The sequence below is a fragment of the Sphaeramia orbicularis genome, chromosome 15 (assembly GCF_902148855.1).
Source record: "Sphaeramia orbicularis chromosome 15, fSphaOr1.1, whole genome shotgun sequence".
Taxonomy (NCBI): Eukaryota; Metazoa; Chordata; class Actinopteri; order Kurtiformes; family Apogonidae; genus Sphaeramia; species Sphaeramia orbicularis.
Genome location: NC_043971.1, coordinates 12722138 through 12744913, shown reverse-complemented (window position 1 = coordinate 12744913; position 22776 = coordinate 12722138). Strand labels below are relative to the sequence as shown.

At 36.6% G+C, this 22776-nt stretch overlaps 1 protein-coding gene across 1 annotated transcript in view; it reads right to left on the bottom strand.

Annotated features, from left to right (window-relative positions):
- Window positions 1-22776, bottom strand: part of thada (THADA armadillo repeat containing) — a 285860-nt gene that overhangs the window by 79209 nt on the left and 183875 nt on the right. The window contains exon 32 of the mRNA XM_030156371.1: window positions 6373-6758. Coding sequence (XP_030012231.1) covers window positions 6373-6758 — 386 coding nt within the window. The remainder of the gene's footprint in view (window positions 1-6372; window positions 6759-22776) is intronic.

The window sequence follows — 22776 nt, the reverse complement described above, 5'->3', positions numbered from 1 at the left end:
TTAGAATAGATTTTTTTTCTCTCTTTTCAGAACACTATTGAAACTCATGTTACCACCTTAAACCCTTCCAACCTTCATCATTAGTCACTTTTCCATTGACCCTTAAATTGGGTGAATATAACTTGCCAAAAAATGTACCTAATGGAAAAATAACAATTTCGCCAAAACTCTCCTTTTTCGATTAAAAGTTTTTGCGCTGGCAAAGAGGTGGTTTTTCAGGCGTAGCGCAACTGGTATATGACGCAAAACTGCAATGGAAAGACTTTTTTCCGCAACTAGAGTCACGTGAATAAAAAAAAAAAAAAAAAAAAAAAAAAAAAAAGGATGTTGACGGACGTTACAAGCAAAGAAGAAGAGTTTTAAAACAAACATGTCGCAAAATGTGTGGAAACATCAGGAAACCGAATCATTTTTTTTTAACCCTTTCATGCATTAATTATGAGAACCTTAGTTAGGATTTTTTTCTTGAGTGTTTTTATTCCTCCATAGGCATGAAAAAAACAATGTGATCAAGGTTTTTTTTTTTCTCATGGAGTTACAAAAACGTCCATGCATTTAATTTTTGAAGTAAAGAAACATGTTTAAAACCCAATATCAGAAAGTGATATGAAAACAATGAAATAAAATAAAATCTGATGTTTTCTCACATTTCAACATATTCTAATGCTAGTTATTACTCTAATATGCAAAAATAAACAAAACTTTTTTTTCTAACAGATAATTGATTTCCACTCAAACATGTTAGTGCAGATCAGGTTTATCTAGAACAGTACAGTTACAGTAATGGTCTGAATGTCAGTGTATTATTATGGGATGGCGAATAATTGTCCACTGTGTTGGCTGATATGGAACTAAAACAACAAAACCCATGAATATACAAGAGAACAGCTGGAGAAGAACTGTCCACTGGAGTGACCACTGTGCATGAAAGGGTTAATGTAGTACAGGATAGTGGGGTAATCTATAATAATAATGAGTTGAGAATTGAGAAAACCTTTGTCCAATACTGTACTGTGACTGTCCACTGGCCAGCCATCCGTCTTTTCCAATGAGAAATCTGTCTGGAATCGCAGGGCTTGAATCCAAATATGAAGGCGGGACTAACAGGCGTTGAGTAAACCAATCACAGATAATAATAATAATGATAATAATAATAATAATAATAATAATAATAATGATAATAATAATGGATTATATTTTAATAGCGCTTTTCTATGAACGCATACTCAAAGCGCGTACTGTGGACAACAATCGACAACAGTTGTAAAGAGATTTGCAGACTTTGACTCACAACAAAAACAAGTCAGTGGGTATGACACATTGCAAAACATCCGCCCCACCAGAGTTGAGATTGGTTGGTATAGATAAATAGTGCATATTTCACAGCGACTGGCCCAATTCCTGACTGTTTTCCCAGTATTGAATACACCAAGAAAACCGGATGTCTGGCCAGGCTACTGTGACTGATATAGAGCACAAGCAACACAAGTCAAATCACAAATATCTGGAGGATTTGTTAAAAATGATCAATACCGGCTGAAATGAAACATGTTATTGTGACACTGTTCAGTTGTATCTCCCAAAGTTCGACTGTGTCTTAAACACAGTTCGAAGATGACCGCATATAATTGGGCAGGACAACAGCCCAGCACCATGTCCTTGACCAGCTGCTGCTCCTACTACTCTCCCAGAATGCTTCAGTGGTGTCCAGGGTGAGCTATGGCAACTGGCCTGTTGGCTTGGCGCGTCCTTGGCGCAGGGGAGGCTCCTCTTAACGGGGCCGACACTTTAAACATTAACGGCTGGCCTGTAAAGCCAGGCCTGGCGAAGAATGCACGTCCAAACAACGCGCTGAGGTCTGCAGCAGCGCCGCGCACACATACAGCCGGCGTTACGGCGTTAACGACGGGAGCAGCAGAGCACATCGGCTGGCTGGCCGTCCACGCTTTATGAACGCGCTGAAATACGACCTTGTGTCCCGAAACAGGAAATACACTGCTTTTTCCCCTCCAGAACCTGTTAGAGTGGAAACTCTCATGTGTGCATTTAAGTGAGTGAGAAAGTAAGCGAATGAGCTCGCTGCCAGTTCGCTTGGCGTGTCCCCTTGTGGACGATTAGACTCTCACGCAAGTCTCTGCGAGATGACTTTGGATATTTAATCAATCTGCAGCAAGTGTCAGCGTGGTTCAGTCAAACTGGGAGAAACAGGAAAAACAGATGCTGTGGGAGAGTTCCTCACTGGGATGAAGGATTAACAAAAACTAAAACTAGCAGTAAAAATGAGTTTATTATTCAAATTAAAAAGATATAAGGTATTGAGTATTTTTTTTGCACAAAATAATGTTTCCACTCTTGATGCTGTAATTAGAAACCGAAAAAAAGAAAAAAAAAAAAAGCCGTAAAAAACAGTATTATTCCGGCAGCAGGGGTGCCGAAAAAATACTGTAAAATAACCATCTCATAAAAATACGGTAATTTTCCATAATTAAAATACAGCTTTTTGCCCTAACTTTACATGAGATTTTGCATATTTTTTTGACTTTTTAATGTTTAATAAAGAATATTTTCATGTATTAAAACAATCAAATTACCTATATATATATATATATATATATACACATACAAATACTTTTCAATGAGACTCAGTTGTACAATCCACTGATAAAAACTGTATTTGGACAGTTTATCAGTGCTTATACATGTTATACATTCACAAAAATACATTTATTCAACATTTTTGTTGTGAAACCTCCCGTAATTACAGAGGATATTTGTCAATTAACAAACAAGTCTTGTTAAACTTACAGACAAATACTTCTTTTACGGTTAATTGTCAGTAATTTTATCTGGTTTTAATTTTTTTTTTTATAGTATTGAACTTTAAATTAACAGTTTAATCTCACAAATAGAAAATAAATATTTGTGTAACTATGATACATTTGCAAATGTATTTTAACTTTTTCTGTGAAAAAAGAAAAAAATTCTTTTAAAACAACTGAAATTTTTTGGTTATTCACAGTTACAGTTTTTTCGTGTTATTTTACATTTGACATGTAAAATCACAGTCTGTTTTTGTCATTTCATTGATATTTTCCTGTATCTTAGAAATAGAGGAAAAATCTGTAAAATAAACAGTGAAAATTCTGTTAAATTACAGATTTTTTTTACAGTGTGTACAAATTCATAGGCAGACTGGAGCTGTCGCAGAACAAAACTATAAATGCCTGACCTGACCTATAAATGTCAGACCTGGGAAGAGCAGTGTCAGGTACCCAACGGAACTTTGGAAGCACTGGAGATAGTGCTTATATGTACTGTAGATAAAACTTTGACTAATTTTTTATTTTTTTTTATTTTTACCATATGTGTGTGGTTGTTTTATTATTATGTTGTTTTATTCTTTTTTATATGGACCTCTGTGTCTGAAATAAAGACTGACTGACTGATTGTATAATAGGATAAAGTTCTTCTTTTGTTTTGGTTGTTTTCTGTTGATAATTTGCTTCCATCATTTGTTTTATTGGTGGTTGTATTGTGTTTTTATACGTCTGAAATAAAACATTCATTCATTCAAAGACGATGCTGACATGAAAGCAAAATAAAAACAGTGCATTATATCAGCTTTTAGTGTTGGCCTTTGATGTAATAATAATAATAGTGTAATAATAAAAGAAGAGTCTGAATGAAGTCTTAAAAATCAAAGGTTTTGTCATTGATATTTCAATCTTTCATCCATTTTTCAGCTTCGAAAAAATGAATCAATTTACCAAAATAAATAGAAAATAAAGCTTTATCTGGGTAGTCTACAGTCTGTAGAGAGTTTAGCTTATTGGATATGTAATATATCATTTAAACTTCTTTGGTCATCTTTAAGAATTAAAACATTTAATTTCAGGAAAAAAAAAGCCTTGTCTATGATATTTTCTCTACATATTAGTCTTTTTCCGCACATAAATGGTAGTTTAGGTCATATTTTGACAATTTTAGTTTATACTATTTATAAACTCAAGAAAAACAAGGACAAGGAACTGAAAGACATGAGAAAAATATGGCATCACACCCCGATTTGTGCATGTTTAATGAAGCTGGACCTAAAACATCAAATCCAGGTGAATAAATCAGTGTATGTACATTGAGGTCAGCATGGATACATGGGCTGTTACAGTGAAATCTGCATAATAGAAAGAAAATGTGTTAAAAACCTAAACTAACTAAACTCAGACTGCAGGCAAATATGGCCCAAATCCAATTTTTTTGCCCATATGTGACCTGTATCCGATCTGTTAAAGACAGTTTGAACAGCACAAATCCGATTTTTTTTAAATCCGACCCAGGCCACTTTCATATGTGCTCCTAAATCCGACACGTATCTGATATTTTGCAATGCGACTACAGTCTGGATGGCCAGGTCGCATTTATTCAACCTTTACATCATTGAAATGCGACAAACGTCACAATTATGCATTCCAGGAGTGTTACTTCAGGACCTCTTTTGCACATGAGGGTCAATTCAAGGTCACATTTAGTTTATATTCAAAACTGATAGAAGTCGCATTTAATGTGTAGTATGAACGAACAGACAAAAACATCGGATTTCACCAAAAAGTCCGAACTGTGCATTAAGACCTGCTGTCTGAACGTAGCCTAATAATGTAACTTCAGTTCAGAGCTGAACTTGTTGCTGCTTCACCTTCATGACAGATTAAAGCCTCTGCATCTGCTACATTTTTATTTATTTTATGAAATTATTCTTATGTTGTTTTATTGCATCCATTTTATGTACAGCACTTTGTGATTACCTCTGCCAGGAGGTATTGTGATCACTTTGCTTTGTGTGTGTGCATGTTTGTTTGTTTGTTAGCAAGATAACACCAAAAGTTATGGACGGATTTTCATGAAATTTTCAGGAAATGTTAATACTGGCACAAGGAAGAAATGATTACATTTTGGTGGTGATCGGGGGGGGGGGGGGGGGGGGGTGGGGGCAGATCTGTCTTGGTGGAGGTCTACGCTCTCCGAGAGCTTTTCCTGTTTTTATCTGTGAAAAGCGCTTTATAAATAAACTTTACTTACTTACTTACTACATCCAGTATTATCCACGGTGTCCACAGGTTGGACAATTATGGTTTGTCCGAGACTTTGGACCAATATGGAGCCGATTTTACATAGTCACGTAGACACGGATATTTTGTAAATCTAAGGTTGCCTAGACAGAATTTGTTTTGGGGGTTTTTTGGGGGTGAAAGTGAAGGAAAATACCAGTTTAGAAAAATATCTGTTAGTGTGGACCCAAAATAACCCAAAAATAATTATTAAAAAAATAAATATCGTATTGAACAAACAGATTCATAAAAAAATATAGGTGATTTTAACTTTCAGTGAGAAAGAGAAGCCAGATATTAGCCAAGGACCACTATCTGAGTCATCTCCTGTCGAAGTTTATTAACCTGACGATTAGTTTATTACACAAATACTCTGTAGGTCGCAGGTGTCAAACATGCGGCCTGGGGGCCAAATCCGGCCCGCCAAAGGGTCCAATCTGGCCTGTGGGATGAATTTGTGAAATGCAAAAATTACACTGAAGATAATAACAATCAATGGTGTCAAAATCATTTTAATTCAGGTTCCACGTACAGACACATACAGTCCAGTTAGATTTGAAGTGGATCAGACCAGTAAAATATTATCATAATAACCTATAAATAATGACCACCGCAAATGTTCTCTTTGGTTTTTTGGTGTAAAAAAGTAAAATTACAGGAAAATATTTGCATTAACAAACTATACTTTTACAAAAAATGTGAATAACCTGAACAAATATGAACAAACAGAAATGTCATAAGAAAAGTAAATGCAATTTTACCAATATTCTGCCTGTTACTAAATGTTTTGTGCGATTGTAATGCACATGTGTAAATGATAAACTGATAAACAGAGGCATAACACTGTTAAAATTGCACTTGTTTTTCTTAAAACAATTCAAGTTGTTCATGTTATTCAGATTTTTAAGGAAACTTTGTAGATGTAAACCTGATCATAATATAATTTTACTTTTTTTGCTGTTATTATTTTACTGGTCCGGCCTACGTGAGATCAAATTGGGCTGAATGTGGCCCCTGAACTAAAATGAGTTTGACACCCCTGCTGTAGGTGAACTATCAAAATTCAGTGTCAAGAAGTAAAAACTGATACAAACTTCCGAACTATTACTATTGAAATACTATTAAATTGTTACAGCCTGTCACGGCGTCAAACCCAGGAATGAGCAGGCATTGTGTACACATCTGTAAAACAACCAGACACACAAACAGACATTGTGTGTGTGTGTGTGTGTGTGTGTGTGTGTGTGTGTGTGTGTGTGTGTGGTCCGACCTTGGCCAGACATTGGGGGTGTGTCTCGTGAAGCGCCAGGCTGGTCAGGGTCGCCAGGGTGGTCTCATGGAGCCACTGAGGTCCCCCCGTTCCTTCCTCTTCCTCTTCTTCCTCGTCCTCCAGTTTCCTCAGGACCCCCTCCAGGACCAGCTCCCTCACCTCGTACTGTGGGCTCTGTAGCAGACTGTGCAGGAGCCGGGTCGAGAGCTGAGGGGTACCCCAGAGCTCGGGGATCTCCATGCCAGCGCTGAGGGCCACCCGGGCCAGGCTGAGCAGGTACTGGGTGCTGCCGGGCAACGGCGCGATGAAGGGGGTGGAGGAAGTGATGAGGTCGGAGGACATCAGGATGGAGACAGCGTCCTGACGGAGCTCACTGACCTCGGTATCTAATGAAATAAACATAAGTGGATGATCAGTGTGGTTGTGTTCAGGTGTGTCAATCAATCAACCAATCAATCATATGCAATTTCAATTAATATCTTACATAATAAAGTCATTTACACACCTGCAATTAGAAAATCTGTTTAATTACTTTAATGCCACTTATGCCTGACGTCACTAATTTGCATCATAGTTATTGTCGGCGCTATATACAAATTAACAATCTCTATTTAATTTAGGATCTGTGTCACAGCAACAACACCAATAAGTTTTTTTTTTTTTTTTTATATAATTGTAAATACACTATATAGACAAAAGTATTGGGACACGTTGAATTCAGGTGTTTCTTTTCTAACAGGGATCTGGGATACAAAACAATAACGACAAATGTCATAATATAGTTTTATATTGTGATTAATGTCATTATTATCATCGTTAGTTTTGTTTAAATTGTTAAAAAATACCTCAGAAATGGTTTTTACTTAATTTCTCTAAGCATTCTTTTTTTAAATTCCATGACTGATTTTAAATGTTCTAAATTTCTCAAATATTTTTCATGCGCTGACTCTAAATAATCATTTTTCTACCACAACTAACCATCTACTTTCTTCACATCTCACTCAGGAAGAAAAATCTGCCATTAAATTTCAAGGAAATATTGATTTTTACATCTCAAATAAGCATCCTATGAACTGTAGCTATGGTGTGTCCCAATACTTTTGTCCATATAGCGTATTTAGTTTTATGTTGGGATAAATATCATTATTATCATCGTTAGTTTTGGTTGAATTGTTATAAAATGCCTCAGATATGGTTTTTACTTAATTTCTCTAAGCATTCTTTTTTTTAATTCCATGACTGATTTTAAATGTTCTAAATTTCTCAAATATTTTTCATGCTCTGACTCGAAATTATTATTTTTCTACCACAACTAACCATCTACTTTCTTCACATCTCACTCAGGAAGAAAAATCTGCCATTAAATTTCAAGGAAATATAAATTTTTATGTCTCAAATAAGCATCCTATGAACTGTAGCTATGGTGTGTCCAAATACTTTTGTCCATATAGCGTATTTAGTTTTATATTGCGATAAATATCATTATTATCATTGTTGGTTTAGTTTAAATTGTTATAAAAAAATGCCTCACATATGGTTTTTACTTAATTTCTCTAAACATTCTTTTTTTTTTAATTCCATGACTGATTCTAAATGTTCTAAATTTCTCAAATATTTTTCATGCTCTGACTCTAAATAATCATTTTTCTACCACAACTAACCATCTACTTTCTTCACATCTCACTCAGGAAGAAAAATCTGCCATTAAATTTCAAGGAAATATTGATTTTTACATCTCAATTAAGCATCTTATGAGCTGTAGCTATGGTGTGTCCCAATACTTTTGTCCATATAGCGTATTTCAAAGTGTGGAACAACAACACTACTTTGCAGAGTCTGACTAATGTGTGACTCGAAGCTTTGGTAACATGAAGCTTTGAAATCATTTTTCACTAACGTTGCCAAATGTAATATTATTTTATTATCCTGCTGACATCACGGCTGACATTTTTAAATGTCAGAGAAAAACACGGGTACAAATACACAACTGCTTTTCCCATTATGATACGCTGTAAACATGCCTACTTCACAAAATTCACACAAATGGACTGAATCGCACATCACACGGTCAGACGAGTTTCTCGACCACGAACCGCAATCTCAGTTTGTGGTCGAATAAAGACGCCTGTTAGACATCATTACCTACTGCCTTCGACTCCCTCATGTCAACGTTCTATTGAATAAAAGCAAAACATGTGCAAAAGAAACAGAACTGAAACAAACTTACTTATGAGGATTAGGTAACATTTTATAGGACTTTAAGGTTTATTTGCTCTAATCTACATTGAATATAAGATTTAAAGGTGATTTTCATTGTTTAACTCTCCCTTTAATACCTAGAACTGTTTTTGTGGTGACTTCCAAATTATTTTCTTTCAACATTTAACCTTACTTTAGTGATTTATCACTGTTTATTGTAATATTGTTCCCTGCATTTTGCATTTTTCCCTATATTTAATTCACCGACCATATGGATGTTCATAAAAGCTCAGAGTAAATTCAAAGGTCATTGTATCAACATAGAGAAAACTGAAGAAAAAGTGACATTTTTCAACAAGACATTATCTTTAACTGAATGTAAAAACATGTATATCCATCCACGGTCATTGATCAAAGTCCATGGGTTTTACTGTTGAATGTTACAGAATATGACGGAGTTTCCACGTTCACCACGGAGCCTCTGAACGTCCAAACAGGTCTTATCTGATGACCATGAAAAGCTGAGAAACAGCATTATTTTCCCTTTTATTACTGACTGTATTAGTATTTTAAAGTTTTTGAACATTTTACATCAGTAGGTGCTTTTGGTTGCTGGTGCCTGTTTAGGTCTTCAGAGCAAACAAAATAAAGAAAAAAGTGAAACACTCTGCAATTAAGAACCTACAAATGGAGTCGACCTGAGAGCAATCGGTTATTTTATTTTTTAACATAAAGTTTTATTTTTCAAAATGTATCATTCTCTGTAAATAGCTTTGGCTTAGTATCTAACCTAGCAGTTACAATATTAAAAATAAATAAATAAATCACACCACAGAGTTAGAATTGCAAGTACTTTCAAGCACTTGAAGGGGTCATATTTTGCTAAACCCACAAACCCATAAAGTCTCTTTACAATTCAACAAATTTATTTCAAAAGCAAAGGAATGGACAAATCTATGGAAATTATTACAAAATAAAAAGTAGGTATTGAAGTTTTTTTGCCTCATTTAAAGGGGTCATATTTTGCTAAACCCACTTTTATTAGTCTTTGGTTCATTTATTTGTGTATTTGGACCCTAATAGTTCCAAAAGTTTGAATTTGAACCCTCCAGGTGCTGCAAAGCTATCCTTATATTCATTTTAGCAAAGATCAAGTGGATTTCTACAACCTGTTTTAATTCCTGCTTAATTTGTTATGACTATAATTAGTTATGTCACGACATTTGCACATATGAGGTCGAGACTTCCGACACATTTCTCCGAGTACGACATAATTGTTTGTCAGCAGCAGCTGTTGTAGTAAAAACTGAAAATATGTCCAAACTTCGAGCCGATTATATAAAATGTTCAGTTGTTGGTTGTATTAACGAACACAAGTGGCTGAACAGGACAGAGCAGCACGGTCAACAACCTGGAGGGGGTGGGGCATAAAGTGGCTCATTTGCATTTAAAGGGCCAGCGCTCAAAACGACCTTTCTGGTGTCATTACTCAGAAACAGGGTTAAAGATGGACCTGTGGAGTTGAATTAATGAAGAATTCAGACCCAAGCAGAGCATTTACAGTTTATGTAGACCACAGGGAAAGGGATGGGAATCGATAAGAATTTAACAAATACGATTCCATTATCGATTTTGCTTATCGATCCGATTCCTTATCGATTCTCTTATGAATTCTCATTGGCTGAGGGAATAAAAGAGTACAAACGGGTGTGTTTGCATGAACTGTCTTTTATATTTCCATCTCTGCACAGAAAATATAACAAATACAGTATGTACAAATAATAATCACAGATGACACCGGGCCCGGTTTGGGGGTGGGGGGGCGTGCAGTGAAACTAAAGATGCTGTACTAATTCCTCTATTGCCACATTTCTACTACGTGGAACCGGTTTGACTCGGCCCGTCTCCTGTTGTTGTGCACTTCATTTCCTTTCCCCTACCTTCAGAAACTTGTATTTGAGGGGGTACGACGTTTGTTGCCCACACTGGAACCAGAACTAGGCCCAGATGACGGCCCGGTGTTCACTCTGCCACTAGATTCACAAGCGCCGCTAAGTAGCGAATCAAATGAATCACATATTATGGACAAATGTTTGAGCAGATTGGAGGGATTCCACCCTTATGAAGAAATAGAAGCTTTTCAAGTGTTCCAGTGGACCTGGTGTCGTCTTTTTAGACCGTTTCTGCCTCAATGCCATGTTGGCTACGTTCTCACCAACACAATGCAGCATACGCGTGATGTCATCACGCATGCGCAATGACGGCGGAATCGATAAGCAGAATTGTTAAGCATGCAAGTAAACAGTTCCAAGGAATCGAGCTACTGGGATCCGGTTCTCAAAAAGAACCGGTTCTCGATTCCCATCCCTACACAGGGAAATGTTTTAAAATGCACAATTTCATTTAAAAAAGCAAAATATCACTCCTTTAAACTAAAATTCAAGCTTCAAACTTTTCAGACCTTGAAAACACAACACTGAAATTCAAGCATTTTCAAGGATTTCAAGCACCTGTACGAACCCTGACATAAGCAATGACCCAGATCCAGATAGTCCCAGTGGCTTTATTTCTTCAGATGTATCTGATGGTCTAAACAAATACACACACACACACACACACACACACACACACACACACACACACACACACACACACACACACACACACACACACACACACACACACACACACACAATGCCTTTGTGTAGCCAACAGATGCAGACAGGCTGCAGAAGCCAGTGTCCTCTGTTACTTTCTATTTTGACTTTTATTGGAAAGGCTGCGTCAGTGTCTGTTTGGAAATGCCCACGGCCGTGCCAACCCAGCCACCTGTGAACATACACCCATGGGGAGTGATGGACGCACAAATAAACGCACACAAGCGCACGCACACATGCACTTCCTCTGAAATATAAGAATAATCCAGAGGCAGGGCAGCTATAGAGTAACCCAATGCTATTTGCAAGCTGTGCTCCTCCCTACAGTATTGCTCCAAGACTCCACACAGACCCTGCTTTGACAGCCAACTCAATTAGTTTTACACATACACACACACACACACACACACACACACCGAAAGCTTATGAAAACCAGCGCAACTCAATCTGGCCCCGCAGCGCCACTCAAAACGTGGCCTGACAAAAGAGCGGGAAATGCCGCATTCCTCCAGAGATGGGCCGGGTTACCGTGGAGACGGGCCAGGTTACTATGGAACCTGATCCTCAAAGGGGGGTCCGGGGGCAAATAAGCATAGCCTAATGGTTATAATGGGGGGGTAGAGGCACAGTAATGACACCGATGATGAAGGGAGGACAGAGAGGAGGATGACTGAAGGAGAATGGGAGCGTGTCAAAGGGAAACCGGCTGTCTGTCACGGCGGAATGAAGGGAAAACATGGAAACTGTCTGTGTGTTGATGTCAAAGGGTTACAGAAACAGCATGATATGATTAGCTTGTCATGCACTAATACACGACGGAGATAGAGGTGTTTTTTACTCGACCAAATAGTCCTCTGCAAGTCAAAGTTCTGCATTCTAAACCATTCTAAAAGTATTACCAACAAAAAAAAGGACTTAAAGTCAAAGTATCAGGGTCCCTTTTAGTGTTTTACTATTTCATTTTATGCTTTTATTCATTTTACAGCTGCATTTATGCGTATGGGCTGAGAAACTTTATCTGCTATTAGTGGTTTTCTTTACAGCAATGCATTCTATTCGACTCAAGCTCAGAAAAACAGGCCTGGTTTAATTACCATCGAATCTAAGAGAGAATTTTAACAGTTTATTTAGATCGAACTTAACCCAAAGAGGAAAATTTTACTCTAAAGTTCAACAAAATACACTGAAGAAAAAAATAATTTAGCTTCATGAAACCTGAAGCTTACTTGATTGGAGTAAAATTCCCATTTAATGCAGCTACTACAGAATTACAGAAATTGTACTTTTTCCTCCGCTGTCAGCTTTACTTCCTTTTTAGATTACAGCTTTTCCTCCCTTTACATCTTCATGCTGAAGGATTGTGATGAACTGAAGGGTAAAATGTAGTATTTGATGCATTTTGCTGCTACATTTATGTGTATATTGCATGTTAGTGCTGAGAGACTTAATCTGCTATTAGTGGTTTTCTTTACAGCAATGCATTTTTTCAACTTAAGATCCGAAAAACAGGCCTGGTTTCATTTCCACAGAATCTAAGACAGAATTTTAACAGTTTATTTAGATCGAACTCAACCCAAAGAGGAACATTTTACCCTAAAGTTCATCAAAAAACACTGAAGAAAAAAATAATTTGGCTTCATGAAACCTGGAGCTTACTTGATTGGAGTAAAATACTTTTATTTGTTCTTTTTTCCCATTTAATGCAGCTACTACAGAATTACAGATATTGTGCTTTTTCTCCACTGTCAGCTTTACTTTCTTTTTAGATTACAGCTTTTCCTCCCTTTACCTCTTCATGTTGAACAGGTTGTGATGAACTGAAGGGTAAAATGCAGTAACTGATTCATTCTACTGCTACATTTATGTGTATGTTGCATGTTAGTGTTGAGAAACTTTAACCGCTATTGATGATTTTCTTTACAGCAATGCATTATAATCAACTCAAGCTCAGAAAAACAGGCCGGGTTTCATTTCCATTGAATCCAAGAGAGAATTTTAAGAGTTTATTTAGCTCGAACTTAACCCAAAGAGGAACATTTTACCCCCCAGTCCATGACAACTTCAACATTAAGAGGTAAAAGGATGAAAAGCTGAAATCTAATAAAGAAGTAAAGCTAACAGTGGGGAAAAAGTACAATAAATGACTTCTGTAGTAGCTGCATTAAAAGGGAATAAAGTACAAGTAAAATAATTTTACTCCAATCAGGGTATCTGCAGGTTTGATGAAGCCAGATTTATGTCTATTTGAGACATTTATCAAGGCATCTGATTAAATTTAAGACCATACATTCACAAAAATACAACAGGCCTCATAGCTGTTGTGTTGAACCACTCTTAACCCTTTACAGGGCACTCATTGAAATACTCTGAAATTCAAAATTTCAACCTTAGTTTTTTATCAGACATCATCATCTCCCTCCTCTTGCCATAAAACATCTGAGAACCACTTACTAAAAAGTAAACACATGTAATAAAACAACTGTTATAAGGTCATAAACGGACAAAAATCACTCATATTCACTATTTGCAATCACACAATTTCTATAAAATCACTCTGAATCACTGTATTATGTTATAAAAACTAATATACTTCTTGACCTCACTGAGGCACAGGATTTGGCCCCATATTTAAAGTTTACAGAAATTACCAAAAACAGTCACTTGCCCAATAAGGAGTTAAGCATGTTTCAATTGAGCTAACGTCATATTTCCATTTGTCCATGAGTAATGTTTCTGCTACTGAAGCTGCTAAAGCTCATTCCCATCTCCGTTTAGATAAAATAATCAACACTAATTACAGACTTAACTAATTCTAAAAAGCCAAGTGGCCTCTGTGTACGTGTGTGTGTGTCCAAGGATTCAAACAAAATTCAGAAAGAGCTGACTGCTGCAGTTTGGCACATACTAATGTACTTTGGTCAAGGAACAGACTAGTGAAAACGGCAAGTTGATAGGACCAATATTTTGGGAGATATTCATAATTTTGGAATACAATAGCCTTACAGTCACGTTGCTATGGCCGGAACGCTTTGGCGGTGACTGCTGGACAAATGCGGTCAGCATGCATGAATACACAACAGCATAAAAACTACCACATCTGGAACCTGTGGATCCCTACGGGTCAATGCTCTAGTTCCTCATAAAACTTTCCAAAGCAAATATGACAATATCATTTATACGGGTGTAAGAAAATATCGGTTCTCCAATATATCACGATATTTCATTTCACAATACTGTATAGCTATTAAAAAGTACTGTATGGATATTTTTAGGTATTTATTCAAATGCAGATATTGTGGAGGTTCATTTTTTAAATATTTTATTTATTATTATTCAACACTCTTATTAAATAATGCTAGTTCCTTTGTTGGGATCGCACAAAAATAATGTTATGACGTTAGTTATGAACTAACAGAATATGAACATTTGAACAGGATCTTCAACTGTAATGTCTGTAAAACATAATTTAAGTTTTAACACATGAACATTTTGTGATATAGCATTAGATCCTGTTCTGATCAAATAAAAATGTGTTTAGTATTTGGGCATATTTTTGGTGTAATTCAATTCTTCAAGGAAATAATCATTAAAAAGAAAGAAACAAACACAAAATTGCCTTTTTAACAGTATCATGACTTATCGCGATATATCGTATTGTGATCCTAGTATTATTATCGTATCACCAGATTCTTGCCAGTACACAGCCCTGACCATTTATTGCATCTGTGGAATTTTTACAACCTTTGAGTATGAGATTTAAGGATTAATAATCAATTTTCAGGATAATTAAGTCCTTCATTAAGGAGAATCACATTTAAGACTTTTTAAGGATCCATGCCAAATACTTTAACATGATGCATTAAACGCTGGCACTGTGGTTGTGTATCTAATGAAAATACATAAAACTGCAAGAATGTGAAAACAAATGAGCAGAAAATAAAGGAAGAGAAGAAACAGGTCATTAAAGAGTGAGAACCAGAAAAAAAAGAAAAAGTTCATTAAACAGGATGCAAAGCTGTGTTAATGATGTTATTTATTAGAACAGCCTGCGGACAGGGGCAGCGTAGCCAGTCATTGCCTCAGCAAATGGAAGGCGTCCCTTTGAGAGCCATTTCAATGTGATTTTTCACATCTGATCATAAACAGCCATTGTTCCCCCACAGCTGTGTTTATTTAAATCGGTGTCTACAACACTGGAGTCTGTCTCTTTATGTGGCTCATGTGCAAACCTGCAGCTGGATTATGTCCAGGTTCCATTAAGTTGTGATTATGAATTGATATTTTGGGATGTGGTCGTGGCTCAGTGGATTACAATGCGAGTAAAGACTGGTACATTAATACCCCCAGGTGTGTGAAAACATATATACAACAGACTCCTTTATATGACACAATCTTTATATGGCTAGAATTGAATAAAACACATCAAGTATGAGTCACATGCTCGGAGTTATTTACTGTTTTATGTCCCCAAACTCATGAGGCTCTTTAGCGTTTGAAAAACAGGATGCACCACTATGTTTGCACTCCAACTCTATGCAAATGCTGTTGATACTTTACAGTGTTTTTTGGGGGAAAATTAACCAATTACATGTACTTGTGTTCTGAGCTCATGCACATTTTTAAGGTACTTAACCCTTTATAGGGCAAGTGACTATTTTTGGTAATTTCTGCACACATTCACATTGCTAGAAAAGCACTCAGAAATCGCAGACCTCTGCCAAGGCACATCAGCCCCCCCACCCCCCCCCCACACCCATCACCACCAAAATTTAATCATTTGTTCCTTGTGCCAGTATTAACATTTCCTGAAAATTTCATCAAAATCCGTCCATAACTTTTTGAGTTATCTTGCTAACAAACCAACAAACAAACAGCTAAACCCCCATGAAAACACAAAAGTCAACAGAGCGTAACGGAAGAGAAATGGAGCGGAACGATATTTCGTACAAAGTTGAAGCTTGGTACCAGTCATGTGTATGTCAAATTATATTAAATTCCAATCAATATTTGTTGAGTTATAATGAAAAATGTGTCGTAAAGGGGATTTTCAATGTTAAATGTAAATGTCCACAGAGTCCAGATTCCACAGTGGATGTGGACAATTTTGTGCCAGATACAAGATATTGTTTTAAGCTATAGGTGGATCAAATTGGAGGCTAATCGGAGTCGTTTTAAATTTTTAATGAATTTTTGAATATTGCTCAATCATGAGAGATAGGAAAATTTGAGATTTTGTGACCTTGCTGTGACCTTGAACTTTGGCCCACTTGGCCCAAAATTTAATGGGTTGGTCCCAGGGCCTAGGCCTATCTGTGGGTAAAATTTGGTAAAGATGGTTGGAATTGTTTTCCTGTAAAGTTGCTAACAAACAAACAAACAAACAAACAAACACACAAACACACAAACAAACAAGAAAAGCACTCGGAAAGCGCAGACCTCCGCCAAGACAGATCTGCCCCACATCTGGTAGAATTGGTCATGTGAACTGATGAGGCAGTTCAATGATTATTCTTTGTCATCCATGAAAAAAAAAAACTATTTAGATGGGAAAAACAACAACAAAATGCTCTACTTCTTCTATTCTGTTAATTAAAGGCCTGTGTGACATATGCCACAGTGCCACCTGCTGGTGATTCACTCCAAACCAGTTTATGGAAGCACACACAATCAGCATTTTCATTTTTGCAACTTCTCAAAAGCTCAGATCAAAATTTTCTTGACAATACAGTCGTGGAAAAAAATTATTAGACCACCATTGTTTTCTTCAATTTCTTGTTCATTTTAATGCCTGGTACAACTAAAGGTACATTTTTTTGGACAAATACAATGATACCAACAAAACTAGCTCATAAGAGTTTAATTTCAGAGCTGATATCTATCCATTTTCCATGTTTTCTTGATAATAACCAAAATCACTTCAGTTCTAACATCAATATCTATGGCATTGTACTGACAAAAACAGTGCTTTTAGGCATTCCATGTTTTCTTTTCTGTCTGTTTTAGTCACATGATACACACAGGAGTAAATACTTGATTGTGTAACCATTGTTTTTGATGACTGTTGATGGTCTAATAATTTTTTCCGTAACTGTATATAGAAACACAGCTAGTGATGCATCAGTATTAACATCACTTTAGCTTCATTTTTGCTAATAACACTTTTTCAAGCCTCACTTTTACTTGTACTGGAGCATTTTTACATCGCTGTCTCTCTACTTTTATTTGAGGAAGGATCTGAATACTTCTCCACCACCGGGTTTTACATTGAAAACAGCTGTTGCACGGTTGATAAAGGTTAAATCCGTCCTCTTCTACAATGTTTTCTTCTCTATTTATGGTCTCTCCCTGCATTAGAAACAGGAGAAAAACAAAAGCAGCACAATCACAGCTCTCCATGTGGTCCGAGTCCAAGAACCAAATAATGAGCATAATGATGCTCAATAGCTGAAGTGAAGTGCATAATCAGGCCATAACTCTGCGGGTTCATGACTAGGAGTGCCCCTTTCACATTACGCCCAGTCATGTGACTTCTTATTTATATAAAAATACTGACACGATGCAGCTTGAGTAGGGATATCAAAATTCGTCTGCATCACTTCATCAGACTCCGGTGAACCCGTGACACGGTAAACATGACACACAAATATGTATCAAAGTCTACAGTTATTCCAATTTCCACCGTGCGACTGTCATGATCCAGTCTATGAAACCTGAAACTTAAAGGAGCCTGCCATAACCCGGTGTTATTAGCATTCCTGAGGAGACGCCAGAGTTTAAATAGTGTGACTGCGCGTTGTTCTGATGGAGCCCAAAAACCTTCCAAAAAAAGGGAAAATATCCCCCTATAAAGCAAAGTCGAATCATCTGTGGGTCATGTGTCAAGGGGAGATTGGAGTGTATGTGTGAGCGGCAGAAAAGAATACAAGCGCTGTATGTGCAACGGCCTGTTTTACAACACAGATCAAATATTTAAAGTGAATGTAACCGCAGCAGCTGGTTTAAATAAACCCGGGTCGACCTTACAGTTGTGGGGTTTCGGATGAGACGGGGGGGAACGAGCGCTTTGTGATCCAAACTAAACTGCAAAGCAAACAGCCAGGTCCGGTCCAACAACACCGACGTAAAATGGATTTAAAGAAGTAACACAAAGTAGAGACGTGTGATCCGGTGTGTTTTTACAGTCAACTGGATGTATGGGCTCTGTAGGTTTCAAGACAAACTAATGCACTGGCTGGAACAAACTATACAAGGAGCTGGTTTCAAACTCTGACGAAAGGAAAGAGGAAAGGATAGATCTGGATGGAGATGTTTTTGTAACTGAATTGGGTTCTGCTTTGAGATGCATGCAAGCAACACTGAGCCCATTTACACGACCATAGAAATCTGATAACTGGGAGTAATCAGATAATTGTAATAACTGGATATGATGCGTTTACATGCACTTGAGAAAGTTAGAAAACCCTTGTTTAGATGTTTCAGTCCATTATGGGATTTCTTTCAGAGTATTTATACAAACTTCCTATTATTACCTCCCCCAAGGACAACGGAGGTTATGTTTTCATCGGGGTTTGTTTGTTTGTTTGCTTGTCTGTTAGTAATATATCTGAAAAAGTTATGGACAGATTTTGATGAAATTTTCAGGGAATATTGATGCTGGCACAAGGAATAAATTATTAAATTTTGGTGGTGATTGGGGGGAGGGGGGTGATCTGCCTTGGCGGGCATCTGCGGTCTCTGAGTGCTTTTCTAGTTATAATAATAATAATAATAATTATTATTATTATTCCTACTAGCAGCATTGTACCCGTGGTGCCATTGTATGACAGCATGAGAAGCTAAAATCACCCAGCGTGCCTCACAACATTTGAATACGGACATAACATTGTGTCTAGTAGATAGTCAGGTAATGTTTCTATTCATTTGATGAGTCTGGTGGCGATCAGGCCTGTGAAGGCTGAGGAAAATCCGAACAAACGCCCCCCTGTGCTGCAACAACAACCAGACGGACACAGAACGTGTATTATATAGTAGGATTATACTTTGTCTAGTCTTTGTGCTGTATGTACTGGAACCAATACTTTCCCAACATGGGTTTATAAAGTATTTCTGATTATGTACATTTTGCAAAAAAAAAAAACAAAAACAAAAAAAAAAACCCACTATTTTGGGCTATGTATAGACTTGGCTTTAACCTCTTGAGACCCAGAAAAGTACAAGTTTTGGCCTTTTTTTTTAATTAAATAATTGCCTATATTGGAAAAATCTTGATGCAACAGTTTTTTCAGATGCATTTTTTTTTTAATTTATGGAATGTCCTTTGCGGTGGACAGTTTTTTTTTGTATTTTTATTTATTTTTTTGTATAAAGCTGTGAAACTCACAAAGCCCGTTGCCGAATCTTAGAAGGTTAACCCAATTTTCATCTTAAGTGATCATTTGTGACTGAATTTTTCTGATCTTTATGCAACCTATGCAACTGGAGAAGCACACTATTTCCTGCAGACATTGCGAATACGCCACAAGCTTTCCAGATTTAAAAGGATAATTTTGTAATTTCTCTTTGTTAATTACATTTACAGATTGCTGGTAAAATGTAAAAAGGGCACAGAAAAAGCAGATAATGTAAGGGAGTGGAATGCTGACTTAAATTTATTCCCGTAAAGTACTTCCTGTCAGCCAGAACGCTCCTGGTTCATGCAGCAGGTACATCCTATCTAGAGATGATGACCTGTTATTTTATACAAATTCATACAATATATACATATCGTTAGCCTCATAGCACAATTGACTAACTCATACACAAATGGACAAAAGTATTGGGACACGTTGAATTCGAGTGTTTCTTTTCTAACAGGGGTCTGGGATACAAAGCAATAATGACACATATCATAACATAGCTTTATATTCACATAAATGTCATATTGATTGTTGATATTGATGTTTACATCTCAAATCAGGATGAACAGGACACTTTACAGCTGTAGCCATGATGTGTCCCAATATTTCTGTCCATATAGTTTGTAAACATCAGTATTTCCTTAAAGTTTAATGACAGACGTGAAGAAAGTAGATGGTTAGTTGTGGTAGAAAACTATTATTTAGTCAGAAAAATATTTTAGAAATTTAAAATCATAGTCATGGATACAAAAAAAAAAAAAAAGGTTGAGAGAAATTAAGTAAAAACCATCTCGGAGGCATTTTAGAAGCAAAGATAACAATTTAAACAAAACTAACTTATGCAATTTAACACAATATATATAACTACATGATGTCATTTGTCATTATAGTTTTGTATCCCAGACCCCTGTTAGAAAAGAAACACCTGAATTCAACATGTCCCGATACTTTTGTCCATTTGTGTATGTTAGGAAATTATGCTATGAGGCTAACGATATACGACATACAGAAGTGTATGTTCAATATCTGCCTTTACCTGAGAATTACCTGTGGTTGAAATCACTCCAGTCAAATCTACATTAAATTCAAAGTGTGTGAAATAAGTGTGTGTGCTTCTTAACTGACTTTCTACTGGAGTCAGTTTTTCATTAAATCACTGGTTCCCCTTTAGCGCTGTTCATATTCCACTAAAAGCCGCCAGTAAAGACACTTTGCTGCGTCAAGCTAGAACTTTGGCTAGACGCTCGCACGTGCTCTCACACACACAAGCGCACAGCTGGATTTCACATCAACTTCCACCGTCATTACCCGAACTGTGAAAAACAAACCCCAGACGCTACGTGTGTGTGTGTGTGTGTGTGAGAGTCTAACACAGTGAGAAACCTGACCTCCTTCCCGAGCTGATGGAGCTTTACAATTTGCTGGGGTTCCTCCCTCTAATTACCCTAAAAGCTCTGTTGCTGTACCATTGGGTGTGTGTGTGCTGCTCGCTGCTCTAAAAGTCACCAACATAAAGAAAAGTAAGCTAGGATCTTTGCCACAGTAGTTGGTAAATGTCTATATATTCATGATGCACATGAACCACTTCAGTAAAGAGTTAAAAACACAACATACTGACAAAAAATAGAAGGAAATTGTTACAAGAACATTAGTAGAGTTTAATATTCCACGTTATCAATATGTAACACTTCTATTGTTGTCTTATTTGTATTGATTTTCTTGTGATTGTGCATGTAAATGTGATAAAATATCCAAAAGATGCAAATTGAGCATGGAGTAAAAAGATTCAGATTCATATTGAAGTCAGCATGAAACCAGTGTTCAGAGAACGCAAACCTCCGCCAAGCACCCCGAACGGTGTGCATGTGTGGATCGACTATTTCGTTTTAAACTATGGATGTGCAAAACAAATTTCATAAAAATATTTCACAAATTGCATTTTTTATGATTTTTTGAAAATGGTGCATAAAAAATAACAAAAGTCAACAGAGCGTAACAGAAGAGAAATGGAGCGGAACGATATTTCGTACAAAGTTGACGCTTGGTACCAGTCATGTGTATGTTATATTATATTAAATTCCAATCAATATTTGAGTTATAATGAAAAATGTGTCGTAAATGGGGTTTTCAATGTTAAATGTAAATGTCCACAGAGTCCACATTCCACTGTGGATGTGGACAATTTTGTCCCAAATACAAGATATTGTTATAAGCTACAGGTGGATCAAACTGGAGGCTAATCGGAGTTGTTTTGAATTTTTTTTATGAATTTTCGAAAATTGCTCAATGATGAGAGATAGGAAAATTGTAGATTTTGTGACCTTGCTGTGACCTTGAACTTTGGCCTACTTGGCCCAAAATTTAATGGGTTGGTCCCGGGGTCTAGGCCTATCTGTGGGTACAATTTGGTAAAGATGGTTGGAATAGTTTTCCTGTAAAGTTGCTAACAAACAAACAAACACGCAAACAAACAAACACACAAAGCAAAGCGATCACAATACCTCCTGGCTGAGGTAATTACACTGGTCTACAAGGAAAATGCTTCCAGAATAAAAGTAATGAAATTTTACCACATGAGAGTCACTGATAAAGAAAAATCAAGTCAAAAATGCTGGTTGGCTGAACTTTCCAAGATACAGCCTTGGGTCAAAATGTGAAATTTAAGAATTAATGAGAGAATGGGTTTGAGTCAAAAGGAATATTTGTCTCAGAGCTACAAGATCTACTTCAAAACACTGTCTGCACATTAGAATACATTCACTTTACAGGTTCTATTCAGTGGAAGATTTATAAAACTATTATATAAATGTACATAAACCAATATATATGTGTAATGACACTTAATCATATACCTTGAAAACATTAGCAAACCGGCACTTTTGTCATTTATTTTCCAATTAATCTTATTAAAATATGTAACATTTAGCACATTTAATGTCAGAAGCAAATCATTTCTAAAAAATTGTAGACCAGTGTTATTAACTATTATTCGACCATGTTCACAAATAAGAATGTCAACAAACTGCCCAGTCATGTTTAGATCCTGTACTTAAGTTCCAATCTAATACTTTTCTAATTCTAAGTAAAAAAAAAATGCCAACAGTGCAAATACTAGTAAAGGTTCTTAATTCCAAAAAGAAAGTGTTATATTT